The sequence below is a fragment of the Geotrypetes seraphini genome, chromosome 2 (assembly GCF_902459505.1).
Source record: "Geotrypetes seraphini chromosome 2, aGeoSer1.1, whole genome shotgun sequence".
In the NCBI taxonomy this organism is placed as follows: domain Eukaryota; kingdom Metazoa; phylum Chordata; class Amphibia; order Gymnophiona; family Dermophiidae; genus Geotrypetes; species Geotrypetes seraphini.
In genome coordinates, this window is record NC_047085.1 from 395,519,856 (window position 1) to 395,541,265 (window position 21,410).

The 21,410-nt window shown below is 44.4% G+C and overlaps 1 protein-coding gene across 3 annotated transcripts in view; it reads left to right on the forward strand.

Moving 5' to 3' along the window:
• IGF2BP3 (insulin like growth factor 2 mRNA binding protein 3) overlaps nucleotides 1-19,723 on the forward strand; it is a 279,076-nt gene extending 259,353 nt beyond the window's left edge. For all 3 annotated transcript variants that reach the window (XM_033930871.1, XM_033930872.1, XM_033930873.1), the window contains 3 exons: nucleotides 1,146-1,277; nucleotides 8,068-8,181; nucleotides 18,564-19,723. In XM_033930871.1, the coding sequence (XP_033786762.1) occupies nucleotides 1,146-1,277; nucleotides 8,068-8,181; nucleotides 18,564-18,668 (351 nt within the window). In that variant the 3' untranslated portion in view covers nucleotides 18,669-19,723. The remainder of the gene's footprint in view (nucleotides 1-1,145; nucleotides 1,278-8,067; nucleotides 8,182-18,563) is intronic.
• The last annotated feature ends 1,687 nt before the right edge of the window (nucleotides 19,724-21,410 follow it).

Genomic DNA, 21,410 nt, shown 5'->3' on the forward strand with positions numbered 1-21,410 from the left:
AATATGGTTATTTTCATATACATGTATTTAATTTAGAGCCTGCCTATATAATAGTAAGACAAGTACCATAAAGAAACGCCAAGTTATGCAAACATGTAAGACACCAACCAGAATTTCCATTCAACTGCATATTCCAGTGACTCTATTGGCCTTTGAAGAAGACCTTAAGGCAAGTTTAATTTCTTTCAGAAGTTCAAAAGATCACACCATGCAAAGTTACCTATAGAAGAAGGTTCTGTCCCTGAGCACTATCAACTGAACAAAAAGCTGAACAAGTGGCATTTTTGAGCAATGTTTTTTATTTTTAGTCATTCCAGTAGTCAGTACTGACTAGAATATAAGGTGCACAAGTGTTGATATGGGCACAGCAACAAAAGTTCAAAGGGTTGGTCACCTTGTATGAAAACCATACATAAGTGATAGGTAACTAGTGTAGACTCAAGTAAACTAGATGTAGTGTTTAGATATTCATGAATTTTTAATTTTGGTGGGAAAGTTTGTTGGTCATAAATTTGAATTGCGCAGGAAAAGTCCGTTGGCCAACAAACTTTCCTGCCAAAATTCAAATTCATGACCAACAAAGTTTCCTGCCTTAATCACCTTAAACCCCAGCCAATCAGGTTAGAGGACTTTCTATACATGTGTCATAATCCAAGAAAATGGACCAAGTCTTAGAAATTAAGTTATTCAGCTGGCGAAGTAATCAAGAAGATGCTGATTCAAATGCAACACACCATCTTTTTATCATTTCATTTGTCAATTAACTAAAAATGTTTAGTTATAAATAGAACCCAACTGACATTGTTGCCTTGTTTCTCAAGTAAGCGTACACTAAGATTTGGTACCTTTTCATAGATTGTGACACAAAGTATAAAGACAAATTGCAGACCTCACAGCATCCCCTGAAGAAAGCCACAGCATGATGGCTAAAACGTCAGTTCTACCTACCCAAACACAGTGAGACCCAAACAATTGCTACAATCATTTTTCTCTCTCATTTTCTAGCAGTGGAAAATTGAAAAGGGTGTTCTTTGTGGAATGGTAGATTACATCCTATTGTCACTTAGTATTAAAAATAATTTAATTGTAAGGCTATCTGCTGAGAGACTAATGACTGCACTGTGTTCCCTGATTCTTACTTTCAGGCCCAAGGGAGGATCTACGGGAAGCTTAAAGAGGAGAATTTCTTTGGACCTAAAGAAGAAGTGAAACTTGAAGCTCATATTAAAGTGCCATCGTATGCTGCTGGTAGAGTTATTGGTAAAGGAGGCAAAACGGCAAGTACCTAAATGTTGTAGTCTATGAATACTTGTGTAAGAAGTGGATGCAGTTCTTATTTCCTTCAGTGTATTTAACAAATAGATTAGTAAGTAGATTATAAGTTCTGATCAGTAAGCATTACTGAAATGTAGTTGTTTATCTAGAACTGTTTTTAATAATCTAAAATCACTTTAGGAGTTTTCAGTACTAGGAACTTAGGGCTCCTTTTACGAAGATGCGCTAGGGCCTTAATGCACGCGTTAAATTCCCGAGCGCGCTAGCCGCTACCGCCTCCTTTTCAGCGGGCGGTAGATTAATTTTGTGAGTGCGCTAAAAACCCTAGCGCACCTTCGTAAAAGGAGCCCTTAGTGATTTAAGGCTAAACATACTTTGCTCCAGTGGGTGATTCTTCATTGTTCAAGTAAAAGTTGCTAATGTGTTCCATGCAACCAGCTGAATGTGAGCACAAATATACAATATTGTCCAAGCACATTCAGCAAAGTTGCCCAAAAGCATGCAGATTAAAGCTATATAATGAATGTTTTTACAATCATCGAAAATAACATTAGTAGCTCAGATTGGAAATTAAAAGCCTGTGTAGTTCATTTAATAATAAAAACTAACCATTTCCAGTATAGTTGGATACTTTTAAAATCTTAAACTGCAGATGTGGAGCTCGAGTTCTTTTACAGACTTCCACAAGGCACTCAGGCAAGATTAAGCAATCCAGTACCCTATAGTCCCTGCCCTACAAGGTCAGAAAGCAAATTTTATTGGATGTCCTCAAGAGGGAGGAGTAATGATAGAGTCACCATCTAAGCCTGGATATAGGCCTGAAGCTTAACTGTTTAGAGTAACCTTAAGGCCAAAGTTCACTTTTGGCCTGGTTTTTCTAAATGACCCCATACCAACAGGAATGTATAGAGTTGAAGAATGCCAGTCACTGGCCAAATTTATTGGCATCTTTTTGTGTGGAGAAGACTTAAGATGAAGACTGTGGGGGCTAGATGCACTAAAGTCTCTGATTGTCTAACGACCATCGCTAAACCAGTTTGACTGGTTTAGCTACCGATAAAGTTGACCGACCCAATGCACAAAACAGCTCACGGCATGTTTTTCCCTGCAATCGCTCATTCTCCGATTCGGCCATGCAAATATATCATTAATATTGAAATCAATATCCACAAAGAAACATACCCTCAAAGTGTTCAGGATGACGTAACTTATCTTAACTAAAAGGGAGAAAAGACCTCAGTGTCCAATAGGGGCTATCAAAACAGCAACCCATATAGACAAGCTGGTTTCAAATATGAGTTGAGACCAGCAGACACATCCTTGGTCAAAAAACTCCCAAAAGATTGAAGACGCAATTTCACAGTTACTTTCAAAAAATCACAGTCGATTTCAATTCTCAATTTCAATATTTTCAATAAAGTCACTTATCTGAAAAATGCTGTCTTCTCAATATCTTCTCAATAAATGTAAACGTAATCCTGAAGCTTGGAAGCAGGAAAAAATCACTCCGTAGGAGAAAAGCTCAGAGCATAGCAGCTACTCCAATATGACCGCTAGCATAATCCATCAGGGTTCCCTGTTTCGCTGACACGCTTCTTCAGGGATTTGCGTGTCTCACCCAGGGGTGCCGACCGGCGCTTCTTCTCTCTCTCTCTCAGCCGTATATAAAGTCCTCTAACCTGACTGGCTGGGGTTTAAGGCGATTAAGGCAGGAAACTTTGTTGGTCATGAGTTTTTTGACCAAGGATGTGTCTGCTGGTCTCAAGTCATATTTGAAACCAGCTTGTCTATGTGGGTTGCTGTTTTGATAACCCCTATTGGACACTGAGGTCTTTTCTCCCTTTTAGTTAAGATAAGTTACGTCATCCTGAACACTTTGAGGGTATGTTTCTTTGTGGATATTGATTTTTGACATCCTTTCTTGTTTCTAATTAATACTGAAATGCCATGCAAACTAGCCAGTGATCAATGCTCTAACGTGGCAGAAAAAATAGTGATCGCTCCTACTGACCTGAAAAAATCGACAGGCAGACAGGTTTTGTTTCTTTTTTTTTATTTTTAATGGCCCCCCTGCCTCCCCTGTCCTGCCAGGCTCTGCACCCTGTCCCCTCTCCCTTCCTGCCCTGCCAGATTCTGCATCCTGTCCCCCCTACCTGTCTGGCATTGCATCTTGTCCCTCTCCCTCCCTCCTGATGCCTTGCAGGCCTCCACCAGGCCTGCTGTAAGACTTGGTGGTCCAGCAGTGGGCTGGGACAGGAGGGATCCCTCCTGTTCTGGCAGACTGTGTGTGGCGCATGTTTAAAACTACAGCCTCAGCACCCTGAGGTTGTGGGTTCAAACCCACGCTGCTCTTTGTGACCCTGGGCAAGTCACCTAATCCCCCCCCAGGCACATTAGATAGATTGTGATCCCACTGGGACAGACGGGGAAAAATGCTTGACTAACTGAATTAATTAATGTAAACCGTTCTGAGTTCCCCTGGGAGAACGGTATAGAAAATTTAATAAATAAATAAATTTTACCTCCATCCAGCCTTCCCCACATACCTTTAAAATCCCTCATGTTCCAACGGTGAACCGGAACAGGAGTGGTCTTCCCATGCTCCTGCCCCATGCAGAGCCACTAGTGAATGGCTGCTGCAAGTTCTACAGTCAGTGGATTACAAACAAATATATACAGTGGTACCTTGGTTTACAAGCATAATTCATTCCAGAAGCATGCTCATAAACCAAAATACTCGTATATCAAAGCGAGTTTCCTCATAGGAACTAAGAGAAACTCGCTTAATTTGTTCCTACCCACCCCGTCCCCCGAGGCCAGCGGCGCTGCTCTATCCCCCCCCACGAGAACCAGCATTGCTGCCCCCGAAGGTCCCCCCCCGCGTGATCCGGCACCCTCCTCCCTGCGATCCAGCCCCCCCCCCCCCCCCCCGGCCGCGATCTGAAGTCCCCCAGACCCACCCGAACAGGCTTCTTACTTCCATCTCGGTCTCGGCACTGGTGTGTCCTGTGCGTTGGTGCCGGTGCCCAAAGATCGGCCTCCTCTTCTTTGCTAGGCCTTGGAGATCTCGGAGAGAGCGTGAACTCGCAGGCCTTGAGCATGCGCAGATGCTCAGCAAAGAAGAGGAGGCTGATTTTCGGGCACCGGCACAAACACCCAGGACATGCCGAGGCCGATATTGAAGTAAGAAGCCTGTTCGGGTGGGTCTGGGGGACTTCAGATCGTGGCGGGGGGTTCCGAGGCGCCAATTTTGCAAATGTTTTGCTCGCCTTGCAAAACACTCGCAAACCGGTGCACTCATAAACCGAGGTACCACTGTATTGGTACTAGATCCTCAGTTTGTGTCATGTTAGAATAAAAAATTTGTATTGAAAAATCTTGTACTGTAACTATGGCAAATTGAACCTGTATATTATGTAGATTGGTATTAAATCCCTAGTATATGTTGAGTTAGGATAAAAACTTGTATTGTAAAACTTGTACTGTGACTATGGCAAATTGTAGCCCATTAATCCCATTAATCTTTAATCCATTCTGAGCTTGTTGGGAAGAACGGGATAGAAAATGAATTAAATAAACAAAATTTTTTCAAGCAGAAGAAAACTTAATTTAATATAACATCATGCCCCATACTTGGATTTTTTTTTCCCACAACTCAAATCTGCTATGGAAGTACTTACTGTATGATATAGCCAAAAGAGAGAAAGCAATCAAGTCATCTATTCTGGAAATGGTTAAACTGATGTGAAGCAAACATCTGAAGGATTTTTGGGGGGGAGAGGAGGGGGAGAGAGATCCACTGCTGTGCAATTATGATTCACTCATAAATTCAAGATTCAACATACAGTTTGCTTAAATCACCAGTGTGGCTCAGTATAGTCTGCTGCTGCTTTTTGTGTGGCATTTGTATATTAATAAAGTCAAGGAAAAAAATTTTTCTACAGATCTTTTACAGCAACCAAAAAGGCACTGAATGTGGTCAGTCTTTTCAATAATTTTATTGGAAACCATGATCTTGCTGATTGAACAAGAAACTGATGGTTGATTTGCATTGATGGTGCCAACAGGGCTTGGGAACAAGCCAGGATCTGTGAGCCTGAGAAGTACAAAAGCAGCTCACATCGCTGGCACTTAGTGCATCCACTTGCCTCATTTCCCCAGTGCCATTATACAAAGCACCTCTTCAGAATTCCCTGTCAAGAAAATGACATGAATCACACTGTCCTCCTCTGGAAGTTTGATGATTCTCACAAGACCAAGTCCACTCTGCACATTGAACTTTGCATGGAAATTATCAAGTGTCTTCAAAGAAAAAAAAAAAAGCTGTTACTGTGGAAACTTTGAGAATCCAATTTTTGTCTTGGGCCTTGCACTCTTAGTGGATTTTTTTTCATTTGCTTGACAGTTGGAGATGATGTAGAGAAGCATTTCTCTACAAACTTGCCCCACTTTAAAAAAAAAAGGTGGTAAGGGGTTGGGCTGCCACTTGACAGTAGTGCTCCAGTGCATGAAATAACAGCGGTAGCAGCCTTAGTGATTTACTCCATTCTTTTTTCTCCATGGTGGACATTTAAGAAACACTCTAAATCCCCAATCCATACTTTTAACATCCCATTTTTGTCTGGAGCCTAATTCCAGATGGAATAGTTGGTTCGTCCAAACAATTCTTTAAAAAAAAAATTATTTTCTATTCAGTCACCAACTCTCACCATCTCATTCCTAGTAGCTAGGGAGTTCCATCTGTGAGAATATGCTGCCTGCTTGTCCTGGGATAAAATAGTTACTTACTAGAAACAGGTGTTATCCAGGGAGAGCAGGCAGATATTCTCACAACCCACCCTCCTCCCCTAGTTGGCTTCTTAGCTTGTTTACTGATGGTCCCATGTGGTGATAATGGGCAGGAAGGCACTCCCGCATGTGTGATACAGGCAGTCTTGAAACTTCTAAAGAAGTTTGTGTTGGCACACTTTTGGATGACATCACCTATCTGTGAAAATATTTGCCTGCTGTCCCTGGATAACATCTGTTATAGGTAAGTAACTGTGTTATTTCAGCAGTCTGTATTAATTGATGCTCATAGCGAATAAATTGGTACTTTAAATTGTTCAATCATTTGTCAACATACAATAACTTCAGCATTTTCTTGGTCCCAGAACCTTTTAGTAGTGTTACCAGATGATCTTATCATGAGGGCTGTGGCTCGCATGTTGACACTGAGAAAATACATATATTTTTGGGAAATGTAATACAAAATAATTTTTCATATTTATGTGTTTCCATATAGAGCCTTTAGGGCTCAGTTTCGACCTGCTGCATCCTGTGATAAATGTGGAAAACCTGCATACAACCCTTGGCCACATGTTATGGTTGTGCCCAGACATCCAAGTCTTTTGTCAGCACTTTTTACCTACATTGGGACTTTCTGGAGGATAACTATCCGTTCTTCACCTCTGCTGCTTTTTGGAGTTCTCCCCTCGCACCATTCGAGACAACCGGGATCCAGTGCTTTTCTTCGCTGGTCCATCTTGTCTGCATTGAAATGTATTCTTCTTAAATGGATGGACCATGATGCCCATACTATATCCTTGTGGCAGACACAGATGATAACTTTGTTGTCTTGGGAACGTAGGGGTGTCTTTGATCTGTCTATTTTGCGAGGAGAGCGCTTCTGGTCCACCATGACTCCTGTGGCTAGGAGCCGCACTTTGAATTGTTGACTGTGTCTCCTTCTTTTTGTTGATTATTGCATTGTCACTTGTTATACATTTTCTTTGGAGCTGGTGTTGGGGACTCCGTCCGGATTGGGGGAATGGCTTAAGGGGGCTTTGGTATTTCTAAAATTTCTTGATGGAGCACAGCTAATCTGGCTGAGCTTGGGTATCTGTACTTTTGTTGGCTCTAATAAAAATAATTTAAACATAACCAGCATGGTGTCAGAGGAGCTTAGAAGAAAGCTGGAGTGTGGCTATGTGAGAGTGAGGAATTTTGTTTGAAACATCCTGTATGACAATGTAGTAGTGGTTATGTTTTATTGACTCAATGAAGTTTGATTTGCATGAGATAGTTGACAAATGGTTTGAAGATAGTATCAATATGGTTTACCCATTATCAACACCTATGCGTAAGTAAAATTGTTGAGAAAAAATAGATTTTTTTATTGACTAAGATAGGAAATTGTAATCACACAGTTGCGTTAATATGCATCACAGTGTCATAACTAAGGTCTTTCTCTGCTGGTATAGATGATTCTGTTGTGCATATTAGATTATCAAATGTAAATTTAGAGCTGTTTTATCTGTTATTCAGACAGACATGGGGAAAGCCACTACTTGCCTTGGATCAGTAGCATGGAATGTTGCTACTGTTTGGGGTTTTGCCAGATACTGATGAAGTGGATTGGCCATGAAGACAGGATACTGGGCTAGATGGATCATTGGTGTGTTTTATGGTTATCTGAAGACTGTTTGCTGCATTCCTTTTTTTATCTAGTCTACAAGCCTCCAATCTGTCCAGCTGAGGACAGATTTCAGTTAACACTTGGAAATGGCCTCCATTCCTCCTTAGATCTGTTGCCTTCTAAGTTATCTGTACTTTATTTGCTTCATTAGCATGACTTGTCCTCTACCTATAGTGGATTTGAGAAATGCAAATACTATTTTAGTTAACTGTAAATGTGGGCAAGTTATGTTAAGCAGAGAACTTATTTTTGGTTAATCAGTACCTATATATTTTAGTCTCCCCCTCCTTGTTTCACTTAACTTGTTTGATTAACTTATTTGTTTTTAATTTTAGGTAAATGAGCTTCAGAATTTAACAAGTGCAGAAGTTGTTGTCCCTCGGGATCAAACACCTGATGAAAACGATCAGGTTGTAGTGAAAATAACTGGCCACTTCTATGCAAGCCAGGTATATATGAGCATTGTATGTGTACATTATGGGTATGATACTGTTAGCATCAGTGGTTCTCACACACCTGTCCCTTAGCTGCCATTGTTCAGTTCTTAAGTGGCAGTATGAAGGATGGGAGGATGATCAGTAGTGTGTTCCCTATACCCCCTGTGCTTGTCATACCTTCTTTTTGCCAGCAGTTGACTTACTAGGGCAAAAGCCTACTGTGAATTAGCACATCTGAAAGGGTCTTTCTTAAATATTTGCACTCTAGACACGTGCCTAGTTTCTCTATGCCCTATGCATTGCCCTTCTTTCCTTGTATGAATGTCATAAGAACATAAGAATTGCCGCTGCTGGGTCAGACCAGTGGTCCATCGTGCCCAGCAGTCTGCTCACATGGCGGCCCCTTAGGTCAAAGACTAGTGCTCCAACTGAGACCAGCCCTATCTGTGTACATTCCGGTTCAGCAGGAATCTGTCCAACTTTGTCTTGAATCCCTGGAAGGTATTCTCCCCTATAACAGACTCCAGAAGAGCGTTCCAGTTCTCTACCACTCTCTGAGTGAAGAAGAACTTCCTTACGTTTGTACAGAATCTATCCCCTTTTAACCTTAGAGAGTGCCCTCTTGTTCTCCCTACCTTGGAGAGGGTGGAAAACCTGTCTTTATCTACTAAGTCTATTCCCTTCAGTATCTTGAATGTTTCAATCATGTCCCCTCTCAATCTCCTCTTTTCAAGGGAGAAGAGGCCCAGTTTCTCTAATCTCTCACTGTACGGCAACTCCTCCAGCCCCTTAACCATTTTAGTTTCAAGTTTATTGGTTTTTAATATACCGACCATCAGCAAGTATCTGGCCGGTGTACAATAAAAATAATATGAGAAAATTTAATAAATAGGTAATTTAAGAACATTCTAAGTGCACACTGAGGACATTAACTAGACAAACTTGAAAGTGAGGCAAAATGGGGAGGATGGGGGAAGTTACATGTTAAAAGAAGAAGGGAGAAAGAGGGAAGAGGGAAAAAACAAATGGGATATGATCGCTTTATGAAAGCGGTTGGTGAGATATAAAAGAAGAAAAAGAAAAAGGTAAAGAGAGAAGGAAAAGAAAAATTATATGTGTTTAAGGTAAAATCTAAAAACAAGAATAAGCCATCGCTAAATAGGAAGGTCTTCAAGTTTATTTTAAATTTGTCGAGTTGATTTTCAAATTGGAGTAGCTGTGGTAGAGCATTCCACAAGGTGGGAGCTATGACTGCAAAGTTTGTTTTCCTGGTGTAGAAGCAATCTTTTAAAGAAGGGATTGATAAGAGTTTCTGATCTGCTGACCGAAGGAGAGGCGTACTGAGCGTTGTGGAATGAGGAGATTGTCAAGGTATGAGGGCAGGTGAAAAAGTCTGATTTTGAATGTGAGCAGAATAGTTTTATAAGTGATTCGGTGTGTAATTGGGAGCCAGTGTGCTTCTTTTAGTAAAGGGGTAACGTGATCAAATTTTCTGGCTTTGTAGATGAGTTTTATTGCAGTGTTTTGAATTAGTTGTAGACGTCTAATTTCTTTTTGAGGAAGTCCGTTATAGAGAGAGTTGCAATAATCAAGGTGGGTGATAACTAGAGAATGAATTAGAATTTTGATTGCATCTGTCTCTAAGATAGAAGTTAGAGTCACTCTTATCTGGACCCTTTTGAGTAGTAAAGTATCCTTCTTCATGTACGGCAACCAGTGCTGGACACAGTACTCCAGGTGAGGACGCACCATGGCCCGGTACAGCGGCATGATAACCTTCTCTGATCTGTTCGTGATCCCCTCCTTAATCATTCCTAGCATTCTGTTCGCCTTTTTTGCCGCTGCCGCACATCGCATGGACGGCTTCATCAACTTGTCGACCCAGTACTCCCAAGTCTCTTTCCTTGTGGGTCTCTCCAAGTACCGCCCCAGACATCCTGTATGCGTGTATGAGATTTTTGTTACCGACATGCATCACCTTCCACTTATCCACGTTGAACTTCATTTGCCATGTCGCTGACCATTTCTCGAGCGTGATTGTGTCACGTTGCAGATCTTCGCAGTCCCCCTGCGTCTTCACTACTCTGAATAACTTGATATCATCCACAAATTTAATCACCTCGCTTGTTGTACCAATTTCCAGATCGTTTATAAATATGTTGAAGAGCACGGGTCCAAGCACCGAGCCCTGCGGCACCCCACTGGTGATGCTCCTCTAGTCTGAGTATTGTCCATTTACCCCCACTCTCTGTTTCCTATCCGCCAACCAGTTTTTAATCCATGTGAGTATTTCACCCTCGATTCCATGGCTCGCAATTTTCCATAGTAGCCATTCATGCGGAACCTTGTTGAACGCCTTCTGAAAATCCAGATATACAATGTCGACTGGGTCACCCTTGTCAATCTACCTGTTTACTCCCTCAAAGAAGTGCAGCAAGTTCGTCAAGCAAGAACTTCCTTTGCTGAAGCCATGCTGACTGGTCCTCATTAGATCGTGTCCGTCAAGGTAATAAATGATGCGGTCCTTTATCAGCGCCTCTACTATCTTTCCTGGTACCGAGGTCAGACTCACCGGTCTGTAGTTTCCCGGATTTCCCCTTGAACCTTTTTTGAAGATTGGCGTAACATTCGCCCCCTTCCAGTCTTCTGGAATCTTTCCCGATTTGATCGACAGATTGGCTATTGAGGCAGTTCAGCTATAGTCCCTTTCAGTTCCTTGATAACCCTCAAATGGATGCCATCCAGTCCCGGGAATTTATCGCTCTTAAGCCTATCAATTTGCCTGCATACCTCTTCTAGACTGACCGTCAACCCTGCCAGTTTCCTGTCTTCGTTTCCAGCATATAGCCTCTCGGGTTCCGGTATGTTGTGTATATCCTTCTTCGTAAATACAGACGCAAAAAAATGTGTTCAGTTTGTTGGCAATGGCTTTGTCCTCCTGTAGCACTCCCTTTATTGCATGCTCATCCAATGGTCCCACCGCTTCTGTCGCGGGTCGTTTCCCCTTAATATATCGAAAGAACGGCTTGAAGTTTTTCTCCTCCTTGGCTATTTTTTTCTCATAGTCTCTTTTGGCCCCTTTTACCGCCTTATGGCACCTGCGTTGATGTTGTTTGTGCTTGTTCCAGTTTTCATCCGTTATTGACCTTTTCCATTCCTTAAATGAAGTTTTCTTGTCTCTGATTGCTTCCTTCACTGCTACAGTGAGCCACCCCGGTTCTTTGTTCTTTTTCTTCTTGGATCCCTTGTTGATATGCGGTATATATAGATTTTGCGCCTCGGTGACTGTGTCCTTAAAAAGGGACCATGCTTGCTCTAGCGTTTTAACAGTGCTTTTCCTCTTCTTAATCTTCTTCCCCACTATGAGTCTCATCCCTTCGTAATTCCCTTGTCGGAAGTTCCGTCGTTCTGGATCGATGTTTCGCCCCTGCATCCAGGTCAAAGCGGATGATATTGTGATCACTGGTGTCCAGTGTCCCCTCTATTTCTACACCTTGTGCTGGTCCTCATAGTCCATTTAGAATTAAGTCCAGAATTGCATTTCCTCTCGTATTTTCCAGGAAGCAATCGCCTACAGCATCTAGGAACTTGGTCTCCCTACCGCAGCCGGAGGTGCCTAGGTTCCAGTCTATCCCCGGATAGTTGAAGTCACCCATGATAACTGCGTTGCCTCCCTTGCAGTTACGTTTATTATCCCAGGACAAGCAGGCAGCATATTCTTAACGCATGGGTGACGTCACCGACGGAGCCCTCGGTACGGACCTTTTTAACTAGAAAGTTCTAGTTGGCCGCACCGCGCGTGCGCGTGTGCCTTCCCGCCCGACGGAGGAGTGCGTGGTCCCCAGTTTCTTCATTTCCACGGAGCGAAGAAGACGCGTGTGTTTTTTCAACGGCCGTTGAACTCACTCTTTTGTCTTCCCGCTCGCGAATTTTTTCTATTTTTCTTTATTTTTACCTTCGGGTTTCTTTTCTCTTTGTATTCAAAAAAAAAAAAAAAAAAAACTTTGATTTTTTTCTTCCCTTTTTTCGTTTTTTGCCCCGGCGGGGCCTGTTGCCATTATACAGGCCTCGGGGTTCGATTTTGCGGAGGCTGTTTTCCCCTTCATGCCCCCGCAAGCCGGTTTTAAGAAGTGCCAGCGGTGTGCCCGCCCGATCTCCCTCACTGACCCACACAATTGGTGTTTGCAGTGTTTGGGTCCGGAGCATCGGGCGGACTCCTGCACCCGCTGTGCTACTCTTAAAAAGCGGACTCTTAAAAACCGGCAAATCCAACAAAATCTTTTATTCGGCACCGGGTCGACGATGGACTCCTCGGCATCGACAGCGGTACCATCAAAATTGGCACCGTCTACTTCGACGACGCCCGACCCCGCATCGGCGCCGCTGGCGCAAGTTAAGCCGGCTAAGAAGCCTACCCCTTCCCTCGAGCGCCCACCAGCCACAGTGGCGACACCGACCCTGCCGGCCTCGCGCCGACCCCGAAAGCGCTCCGCCCCGATTTCGGTGAGTGCCTCTTCATCGGCCTCCTCATCGCCGGGGCGTGGAGCGGCACCTAAGGAACCAAAGCAAAAGAAAGCGGTTCCGGTGCCTCCCCTGGATGACCGAATTACGGCCATCCTCCAGGTTCAACTGCAGGAACAGCTGCAACGTCAGCTCGAGCACCTGTTGCCTACTATCCTGGCACCGCTCCTTTCGGTACCAGACCAGCCCGAGCCCCGTACCGAGCCACCGGTATCCACCCCATCGGTACCTATTAATACCTCCATGCCGATTCTTTCGGCCCAGCACCTTCATGCCCATCCTGTGGTTCACTCCCATGCCACTGCGGATCCTCCTCGGGACCGGGCGGAACACCATTCTTCCCGGGACCGAGACCGACGCCGGTCCTCTTCTCCCGGTACCGTTTCGGTACGGTCTGGAAAATCTTTGTCCAAGACTCACCATACCGAACCTTCCACCCCGGTGTCGCGGCATGCGCACCCGGAGGTCCGGGACCCAGACTTGTGGGAAGAGTCCCCTCCCGGTACCGAGGAGGATCTCTCCTCCTCCGATGAGGATCCCTCAGCTCCTGATACCACCTCTAAACCTGAGCAATCCTCCTTCTCAAAGTTTCTTAGGGAGATGTCAGCAGCTCTATCTCTCCCTCTGGAGTCAGACTCCAAGAAATCCCAAGCCTTTCTGGAGGCTCTGGATTTCGAGCAACCTCCCAAGGAGTTTCTTAAACTACCCGTGCACGACATCCTACGGGAAACCTTCTATAAAAATTGGGAGAACCCCCTTACAGTGCCTGGGGCCCCCCGCAAGTTAGATAACCTCTATAGAGTTATCCCAATCCCAGGGTTTGATAAGTCACAACTTCCCCATGAGTCTCTCCTGGTTGAATCCACCTTAAAGAAGACTCAGGGCTCCAGTGTCTATGCCTCCACCCCTCCTGGCAGAGAGGGTAAAACCATGGACAAGTTTGGCAAGAGGCTCTATCAGAATGCCATGCTAGCCAACAGGGCGAACAACTATTCCTTCCATTTTTCATTTTACATGAAACACTTGGTTCAACAGCTATCCGCCCTCCAAAAGTATCTTCCAGAGAGGAAGGTGCCCCTTTTTCAACAACAGATCTCTGGTCTCCTTCAATTGAGAAAGTTTCTGGTCCGCTCGATATATGATTCCTTCGAGCTCACCTCCCGTGCCTCTGCCATGGCTGTAGCCATGCGCCGCCTGGCCTGGCTGAGAGTCTCAGACTTGGACATTAACCACCAGGATCGTCTGGCCAACGCCCCCTGTCTAGGGGATGAACTGTTTGGAGAGTCCCTGGATTCCACCACCCAGAAACTCTCTGCGCATGAAACCAGGTGGGACACCCTGATTAAACCAAAAAAGAAGGCTCCGCCTGCTCGACCTTACAGGCCTCAATCCTCATATCAGCGCAGGTTCTCAGCCAGGCCTCTCAATCCGCCCTCCCAACACACTCGGCGGCCACGGCAGCAACATCATCAGGCACAGGCTCGTTCTCAGTCCAATCAACCAAACAAGCCTCTTCCTCCTGCTAAGCCTTCTCAGCCCTTTTGACTCTTCTCTCCAGGGCATAGCCAGTCTTCCACCTTCGCTACCTCTTCCACAACCAATCGGAGGTCGTCTCCTCATATTCTTCAGCCGTTGGGAGGTCATCACATCGGACCAGTGGGTCCTCAACATCATCCACCACGGCTACTCTCTCAACTTCCAGACTCTTCCACCGGACAACCCTCCCGTAGAGTCTGCTTCTCACTCATCTCAAACCCCCCTCCTCCTGAGGGAGGTTCAATCCCTCCTTCTTCTCAATGCCATCGAAGAAGTACCCCCAGACCAAAGGGGTCAGGGATTCTACTCCCGCTACTTCCTGGTTCCCAAAAAGACGGGAGACCTCCGTCCCATCCTCGATCTCAGGGATCTCAACAAGTATCTCGTCAAGGAGAAGTTCAGGATGCTCTCCCTTGCCACGCTCTATCCTCTTCTGTCTCAACACGACTGGCTATGTTCCCTGGACCTCAAGGAGGCCTACACTCACATCTCGATCAATCCGAATTCTCGCCGCTACCTGCGTTTCCAGGTGCAACACCGTCACTATCAGTACAAGGTGCTACCCTTTGGCCTCGCTTCATCACCCAGGGTATTCACCAAGTGCCTTATAGTAGTAGCGGCCTTCCTCAGGTCTCACAACCTCCAGGTGTTCCCCTACTTGGACGATTGGTTGGTGAAGGCTCCTACGTCTCAACTTGTGCTTCAAGCTACTCATCACACCATCTCTCTCCTCCACCTCCTGGGGTTCGAGATCAACTACCCCAAGTCGCATCTGCTTCCCACCCAGCGACTTCAATTCATCGGAGCAGTTCTGGACACCACACTAATGAGGGCTTTTCTTCCCTCTGATCGTCAGCGGACCCTGCTCCATCTCTGTCGTCAGGTCCTCATGCTTCCCTCCATTCCTGCCCGACAGATGATGGTCCTCCTAGGCCACATGGCATCGACAGTACATGTCCTTCCTCTGGCTCGTCTCCACCTCCGAACACCTCAATGGACTCTCGCCAACCAATGGTCACAGACTACGGATCTTCTTTCTCATCCCATCTCTGTGACATCATCTCTTCAGCAATCTCTCCAATGGTGGTTGAACTCCTCAAATCTTTCCAGGGGTCTTCTCTTTCATCCGCCCCCTCACTCCATAATCATCACCACAGATGCCTCCCCCTATGCGTGGGGAGCCCACCTAGGAGATCTCCGCACCCAGGGACTCTGGACCCCGCAGGAGCGTCAACATCACATCAATTTCCTGGAACTCAGAGCCATGTTCTATGCTCTCAGGGCCTTCCAGCACCTTCTCTGCCCTCAGGTTCTTCTCCTGTGCACAGACAATCAAGTCGCCATGTACTACATAAACAAGCAAGGCGGCACTGGATCTCGCCTCCTTTGTTTGGAGGCTCTATGCATCTGGACCTGGGCCACGGCCCGCAATCTCTTCCTCAAAGCTGTCTATATCCAGGGTGAACAGAACTCCCTGGCCGACAATCTCAGCCGCATCCTTCAACCTCACGAGTGGACGCTGGACCCTCCAATACTCCACTCCATCTTTGCTCGCTGGGGCACTCCGCAGGTGGATCTCTTTGCAGCGCCTCACAATCATCAGCTGCCCCAATTCTGTTCCAGACTCTTCTCTCCTCATCGTCTGGCTCCAGATGCATTCCTGCTCGATTGGAGAGATCGGTTCCTGTATGCCTTCCCTCCACTTCCTCTGATGTTGCGGACCTTGTCCACACTCCGCAAGGACAGGGCCACCATGATTCTCATCGCCCCTCGGTGGCCTCGACAACACTGGTTCTCCCTCCTGCTCCAACTCAGCTCCAGGGAGCCCATTCCTCTTCCTGTGTTTCCTACTCTACTTACACAGCAACATCAATCTCTACTACATCCCAATCTGTCTTCGCTCCACCTGACAGCTTGGTTTCTCTCGGGCTAACCTCTCCAGAGAATCTATCTCAGCCTGTCCGCCTCATTTTGGATGCCTCCAGGAAACCAGCCACCCTCCAATGTTACCATCAGAAGTGGACCAGGTTCTCCTCATGGTGTCTCCGGCATCATCACAATCCCACCTCTTTAGCGGTGGAAACTGTACTGGAATATTTGCTCTCGCTGTCCAATGCTGGCCTCAAATCTACCTCCATCAGAGTCCACCTCAGTGCCATCACTGCGTTTCACGAGCCTATCCTCGGAAAACCTCTCACGGCTCATCCTCTGGTTTCCCGGTTCATGAGAGGTCTCTTCAATGTCAAACCACCTCTGAAGCCTCCTCCTGTCGTCTGGGACCTAAATGTGGTTTTATCTGCACTCATGAAACCTCCGTTTGAGCCTCTTGCCACAACTTCGCTCAAATTCCTTACCTGGAAGGTGCTTTTCCTAATTGCCATCACCTCTGCCAGGAGGGTTAGTGAACTGCATGCACTGGTCGCCGATCCACCGTTCACTGTTTTTCACCATGACAAGGTGGTCCTACGTACCCATCCTAAATTCCTTCCAAAGGTGGTCTCAGCCTTTCACCTCAACCAGTCCATTGTGTTGCCCGTCTTTTTCCCTAAACCCCATTCTCATCCTGGGGAACAGGCGCTGCACACGCTGGATTGTAAGCGTGCCCTGGCCTACTACCTTGACCGTACCAGGGCTCACCGCTCTTCTCCTCAGCTCTTTTTGTCATTCGACCCTAACCGTCTAGGTCGTCCTGTTTCCAAACGGACGCTTTCAAATTGGCTTGCTGCCTGTATTGCGTTCTGTTATGCTCGGGCCGGTCTCTCACTGGAAGGTGCTGTCACGGCCCACAGAGTCCGAGCCATGGCTGCTTCTGTGGCTTTCCTCCGTTCCACGCCCATCGAGGAAATTTGCAAGGCGGCCACTTGGTCCTCAGTTCACACGTTCACTACTCACTACTGTCTGGATGCCTTCTCCAGACGGGATGGACACTTCGGCCAATCTGTGTTACAAAATTTATTTTCCTAATGGCCAACCATCCCTCCTCCCTCTTCGTTAGCTTGGAGGTCACCCATGCGTTAAGAATATGCTGCCTGCTTGTCCTGGGATAAAGCACAGTTACTTACCGTAACAGGTGTTATCCAGGGACAGCAGGCAGATATTCTTACGTCCCACCCACCTCCCCGGGTTGGCTTCTTAGCTGGCTTATCCTAACTGGGGACCACGCACTCCTCCGTCGGGCGGGAAGGCACTCGCGCACGCGCGGTGCGGCCAACTAGAACTTTCTAGTTAAAAAGGTCCGTACCGAGGGCTCCATCGGTGACGTCACCCATGCGTTAAGAATATCTGCCTGCTGTCCCTGGATAACACCTGTTAGGGTAAGTAACTGTGCTATCTCGTCCATCATTTCTCCATCAATTTCTTTGGACTGCCCTGGGGGTCGGTAGTAGATGCCGATCTTCATTTTCAATTCATTTGTTCCCAGAATTCTGACCCATAGAGACTCCAACTTATGTATCATTTCTGGCATGTTCTCTCCCATAGATTCAGTTCCCTCTTTGACATATAGGGCAATGCCCCCACCTTTTTAACCCACTCTCTGCGGTATAGTTTGTAGCACAGTGTCCCAGACATTTTCCTCAGTCCACCATGTTTCTGTGATGCCAATGATGTCAAAGTTATCTTTTAGTGCCATAGATGGGGTGGACATAGAAACATGGAGAGGGGGGGTGAAGCTGAAATGAATCATGTACAAAGGAGAGAAGGGGCACAGGATATACAGTTTATTGAAGGGACATAGAAAGAGGGAAGATGCTGTATGGAAGAGAAAGAGGGCGAACACTGGATGGAAGGGGCAGAGGGAGGGTGGGACAGTAGATGGGGTAGAGAGAGAAGGCAGATGTTGCATGGAAGGGAGAGAGGACAAACGCTGCATAGAAAGAAGAACGAAGAGAAGATGATTAAAGCAGAAACGACAAAAGGTAGAAATTTTTTGTTGCTTTTTGTAGAATCTAGTAGTCTTGTAACTGTATTGATAAAAATGTATAAATAGGAAATGGAAATAAGGCAGTATTTAGAAGCATACAATGTGCTTTATGTAGTTTAATTTTGTGGTTAATCATGTATTAATAAGATTATATTGTGTATATATGAAAAATGAATGTAAAAAAATTGTATTACAATTAGTACTATTATAGGGGTGGGGGTCAGGGGTGGAGATTGGGTGGGGTCAGGCAGAGCTTTCAGGCCCCCCAAACAAAAAGCGTTCCCCTGCCTATATAGGGAAGTACCTACTGCATGTGAATGTAACTCATCTTGAACTACCACTGGAAAGGCCTGAGCTAAAAACTAAAAATAAATAAATAAGCAGCTTGATAGTAGACCTGATGTTTGTCTTACAGCTTGCCCAGAGAAAAATTCAGGAAATTCTGGCTCAGGTAAGACGGCAGCAGCAACAGCAGCAAAAAACAGTACCGAGTGGACAGCCTCAGCCGAGACGGAAATGATTGGTTCAGGAAGCGGCCCTTTGCAGAGACAGATGCCAGACCAAAGACAGACTGTGTAACAGACAGGCTACCAGGGTCACCTGGTGCTACATGCGGAAGTTCCACCAAGTCAGTCACCTGTTTCAGGACCAGGCAACAAATGAACTCTGTCTCTGTACGAATGTATTCATTACGCTCTCTCAAATTTAAAAAAAAACCCAGCTTTAAAGTAAGGACCCCTTCACTTCCCTTTTGTTCTATTCTCATAATTTACCATAAACCTGGTTAGTCTCTTTTTTTAATTATTGTTCCCCCCAGCAATTTTAGTATTTAGTTTAATGAAGCTTTCTCTTCTGAGTTCACTGGTTTAAGGAAAGGCATTGCTCATCTAAATCCAGCTGAGTGTGGAGAAAAATTATTTAAAAGTACAGCTGGAGGGTGGGATTGTGGGTGGGTTTGTGGGCAAGGGTAAAAGAGAAGATATGGGTAGAATTGTGTTAGTCCCAGTGTTCTACAAGTGGCTTTTTTGTTTTAACAATTTGGTTTATTCTTACACACAAACACTGCCATGAGTAACCTAAGGGAAGTGTTGAATGGTGTTGGCCAGGGCATGGAAAGATAAATATGCATTTTACTAAACTACCTCAGGCATTAGTACCTCAAAGAGAAATTTCTTTTTTTGTTTTGCGCCTTTTTTGTACTTTGTATACTTATAAAGCTAATAGTTGTTCTGGAGCATTTTATTTTTTTAAGAAAAAAAATAAAATTTTGATCAGCCAGTAGTCAGGAGTGCTGCAAGATAACTTTTTAGTATGTTACTTCTGGCTGCTGGCTGATGGGAGTAAGGAATGTCAAAACATTAATGCCTCGGTTTTTCTGAGGTTCTCAGCACCACCATTGTTAAGACAATTCAGTGACTGTACAGAAGACACTGAATCATCAACGCTTCTGATAGCAATGCCAGATAATATTTCCATCTTTTTTTTTTTTTTTTTTTGGATGGGATGAAAAAGTTTGTGACGGTACTTTTATTTTTGTTTTTTTGGGGAACAGAACAAGGAAGTGATGGCAATAGGCTGGGGTTGGGTTGAAGATTGGGGGGAGGGAGGTTTTTATTTTTATTTTTTTAGATGGCTGCAGTAGACTGGATTTTTTTTTTTTGGGGGGGGGGGAGGGGGGTTGTTTATTTTTTCTTTTTTTCTTGGTTGAATGCATGGACCCTTTGTGCCTTTGACCATCACTACCTAACCATATGTCTTTGAAACATTTGCAGCCCATTTAGACTTTGCCAATTCTGTTCAAAGAGCAAGCTTCATCTTCAGTTTAGTAGGACACTTCATCTGTTGGAGCAGCGCACACAGATCTATTTTCTATTTTTTTTTTTTTTATCAGCCGTGCTTTCCACGGATCACATCCTACTGCTTAGCATAACAGGAGAGAGAGGTCAAACACTGTTTGGCCATATTAAAATATAATGAAAAGAGTACATTTACATATCCAGCCACAGTAATGGGCCACCCATGACACTTTGAAGGTCTAATAGTGACACAGTTCAACCTCCTAGCTTGGCTTATGATAGATGCAGCAGAGTTTATGCACATGATACAACCAACCATGAAATGATTATAAAAAATTTTCAAAAGGCAGGGATTATAGGAAGCTACCAAATTTATTTTAATTTTAGAATGTAATTTGAATGATTGTGGTAATATTATACATTCAAGTTTCGACAATAAACTTCAGTCTACCTCAGTTTTAAAAGATGTGGCGCAACACATGGTGCATAAAGACTGCTGTGTGTGTGTGCGCATTTGTGTACACACAGAGCCATGCTATTACCTCTATCTTTTTTTTTGTGATGTTTTTGTGCATGAGATGATCAGAATCACCATGCTGCACTGATTAAGGGGCACAACTAGCAAAAAAAAAAAAAAAAATTCTCATCATTTTTTTTGTTGATCTACCTCTTAGAGTCATATTGAAATAGAGGCATTTCTGCATAGAATAGAATAACTTTTTCCCAAAGATCATTATTGTACAGCGTAGAGAATTTTGAAAATGGTCTGAAGTGGTTTCTTTTCCTGCATCTATTCTTTACTAATTCGGTTTAAAGAACTCAAACTTATGTTGTAGTTTTAGCAAAGAAAATAACTTTTTTTTTCCTTCTTGTCAAGAGTGACTTCATCTAGTATTTAGGAGACGTTGTTTCTTACATTGATTTAAAAGTACTGAGCTAAGAAAAGTCATGGAATAGCATCTTGAATTTCTAGCTGAGGCTTCAGGCTAAGTCCAACCTGCCTTTCTTAACTTTTGAAAAGGATCTGACTTCTTTCCCATGATAATTTTTCACCAGTAGATACTACATTGTACATCAGCTAATCTAGATACTGTCATACCTTTAAATTTCTAGTCTGTTAGTATGCTTAAATCATGTTCTTATTTTCAATTGAGACTTGGTAATTTGGAGTATTTGGGAAATAGCTACAGTAGACAGTAATACTGTATACAAGCTTATCTAAAGAAAAAAGCATGGATCATCTTTCATCTGTAATGTGCCCCCAATGCAGCTCCACTTACCAGATGCCTCTGAATGGAATAAAGAATTTAACTCCTATTGTTGGTCGCAATTGTGTGGTCTTTTGTTTATTTTTTTTGTTTACTTTTTTAAAATTTTTGTGCAGCAATAGTTTATGCTCAACTGTAGTTGTTTCAGAGTTCTCAGATTATTATAAAGCTGGGTAAGTAAGTAAATAGCACCCCAGT